We start from the raw sequence: 2,500 nt of genomic DNA, 5'->3' as shown, positions 1-2,500 counted from the left end.
CTGTAAAAGTCTCAGCGAAATCAACCCTCGAACTGCTTCCTCACACACTTCCTTCTCTTTTCTGTAACCTGAGAATTCATTGGTTCAATCTCGTTCGCATTCCCTAAAAAAATTTCTGTAGTCTTGACATAAAGCAGAGGATGTGTGAAGCTCAGTCTGAATAAATTTGTTTATGCGACGCCGTTTGCGGTTCGTATTGTTGAAGTATCTGTTATTTCACACTGAGGAAGATCCAATTCGAGATCTAAATTACCCTAGGTCGATAAGATCCTCTTCAATATGTCCCGCCTCCAGTTGTTTCTTCTTCAGCCAATCAGCTCTCACTTGCTTCACCTCATTTCCGTAATACTCGTGCAGTTTAACGAACTCGTCCATCGGGTCGAATCCCACTAAAGGCCACTCCCCGTAATTGGGGGCGGGGCCATTTAGAGGTGTGACGTGGGCGTTCCTTTTGGGCCAGTGTTTGGGTGATCGTTTATTCGCCGATCTGACCGGCACGGACGGAGCGTGGTGGGTGTGGTGGTCAGGGTAGGTGTGGTTCACGCTGTAGCTCCTCGTCTCTCGGTGTGTCACCACAGACCCCTGAGCCAGATGCGGCGATGCAGCGTAGAAAGCGGCGATGACGGAGCTGGACATTTTCACACAGGAATCTGTCGCTGTGGAAGAATGAGACGGATCGCTGAGGCTTTTCCCTTCTTTAGCTTCTGTGTAAGAAAAGAGATGGAGCAATGACAAAATTAATCATCCAAATCATTAACCACTTTATGGCACTATAAGATCTTTAAAGCTAAATAGCACAGGAGCCGCAACCCAACATTAGCACAGCCATTAGCCCAAGAACAGAACTTTTACTGTAGAAACATATAGGTAGAAATTTTAGATTTAGATCTTTAGCTAGAGATTAGCTAACGGACTTCAGATGAAAACCACTGGATGATAAACTTTAGCTTAAGAACATCAGGTAAAGAAATTCAGGTGAAGAACTTTGGCTCAAGAACTTCAGCTGATGTACTTTAAATGATCATCTTTATCTTAAGAACTTTATCTGAAGAAATTCAGCTCATGAACTTCATTTCAAGAATGTTATCTGAGGAACTTTAGATGATAAACCTCAGATGATTACATTTAGCTTAAGAACTTTAGTTTAAGAATTTATGGTCATAAACTTTAGCTCAGGAAACTTCATCCTAAAACGTTAGCGCTAGAAATATTAATCCAGGAACTTTAGGAACTTTAACACTTTAGCATTAGACCTTATTAACAAGAACTTTATCCCAAGAATTTTATCTCAAAAACTTCAGTTTAAGAATGTTATCAGAACTTTAGATGATTAACTTTAGATGAATACATTTAGCTCAAAAACTTTAGTTTACGTTTTTATGGTCATGAACTTCATCCTAAAACTTTAGCTCTAAAAATATTCATCCAGGAACATCAGGAACTTTAACACTTCAGCATTAGACCTTTATACTGAGAACTTTATCCCAAGAATTATAAAGTACTTTATCTCAAAAACTTCAGTCCAGGAACTTTATGTTTAGGACCTTTACTCCAAGAGTTGCCCAGAAGCTTCTTCCTAAAACCTTCAGCTAAGTAATTATACACCAGGATCTTATATGAAGAACTTAAAACTCAGGAACCTGCCAATCTGAACCCCAGAAATCACCTGTAAGCAGATTCGGTGATTAAATCGATCGTAAACTGATCAGAATAATTCGATAATTGTATCAGTGTGTCTCTCGACCTTGGTAAAGGTGTGCGAGGTCTCTGACGAGCAGTGAGATGTAGATGTGGCTGGCAGACAGCAGAGCGTTCACCCAGCTCTTTCGGCTCGGCTGATCGTCTGCGGCTAGCTGATAGGAACGAAGGCCCGGGCCGGTGAACACCAGCGAGAACGCGACGTCCGAATCTCCGGTCTGAACCACGCAGCCCTCGAGCACGATCACGCCGAGCAGGCCACGGTCGGCCGGACGCGTCTGATAGAACAGCAGATTCCCCTTCAGGACAAACCAGCGGCGCAGGTACGACGTGTTTCTGCCTCGCTGAGGAATGCACACGGAGGGAAGAACATTTGTCTGATCAGTTGTAATGACATAAGTTACGTTATACTTTTATGACGTGCGAAAGAATCGGGAAAGCAGGAGTTGAAGCTTCACAAGAGAAAATCCCCAACCACCGGAGTGTGTTTAAGTACCGGACTGAGGAAGAGTAACTACTGGGTCTCAAGTATCTATCTATCTATCTATCTATCTATCTGTCTGTCTGTCTGTCTGTCTGTCTGTCTGTCTGTCTGTCTGTCTGTTCGTCTGTCTGTCTGTCTGTCTGTCTGTCTGGTGGAGGAGGTATGAAAAGACCAAGAGATGGTGGGAATGAAGAACAAAAGAGCTGCTGATGTTGAAAAGGGAAAAAAACTGACTCGAATCTAAAATATGGTTAAATCTCTCTTGGGCAGGTCACAAACCCCAAACTACATGTGTGTTAAATGTGGAGATACGTTAGA

At 42.8% G+C, this 2,500-nt stretch overlaps 1 protein-coding gene and 1 long non-coding RNA gene across 4 annotated transcripts in view; one reads left to right on the top strand and one right to left on the bottom strand.

The window, feature by feature from the left end:
* Positions 1–2,500, bottom strand: part of pheta2 (PH domain containing endocytic trafficking adaptor 2) — a 10,942-nt gene that overhangs the window by 874 nt on the left and 7,568 nt on the right. For all 3 annotated transcript variants that reach the window (XM_083567054.1, XM_083567055.1, XM_083567056.1), the window contains exons 3-4: positions 1,745–2,042; positions 1–704 (exon numbers count right to left, since the gene is read on the bottom strand). The exon at positions 1–704 is cut by the window's left edge and continues 874 nt beyond it. In XM_083567054.1, coding sequence (XP_083423180.1) covers positions 250–704; positions 1,745–2,042 — 753 coding nt within the window. In that variant the 3' untranslated portion in view covers positions 1–249. The remainder of the gene's footprint in view (positions 705–1,744; positions 2,043–2,500) is intronic.
* LOC310740405 overlaps positions 2,040–2,500 on the top strand; it is a 920-nt gene continuing 459 nt past the window's right edge. Inside the window, exons 1-2 of the long non-coding RNA XR_014537644.1 lie at positions 2,040–2,312; positions 2,343–2,500. The exon at positions 2,343–2,500 is cut by the window's right edge and continues 459 nt beyond it. This is a non-coding gene — a long non-coding RNA (uncharacterized lncRNA). The remainder of the gene's footprint in view (positions 2,313–2,342) is intronic.

The sequence above is a fragment of the Silurus aristotelis genome (genome assembly GCF_946808225.1).
Source record: "Silurus aristotelis genome assembly, chromosome: 17".
NCBI lineage: Eukaryota > Metazoa > Chordata > Actinopteri > Siluriformes > Siluridae > Silurus > Silurus aristotelis.
Note: the sequence above shows the minus strand (reverse complement) of the source record. Positions and strands in the feature narration are given on the sequence as shown.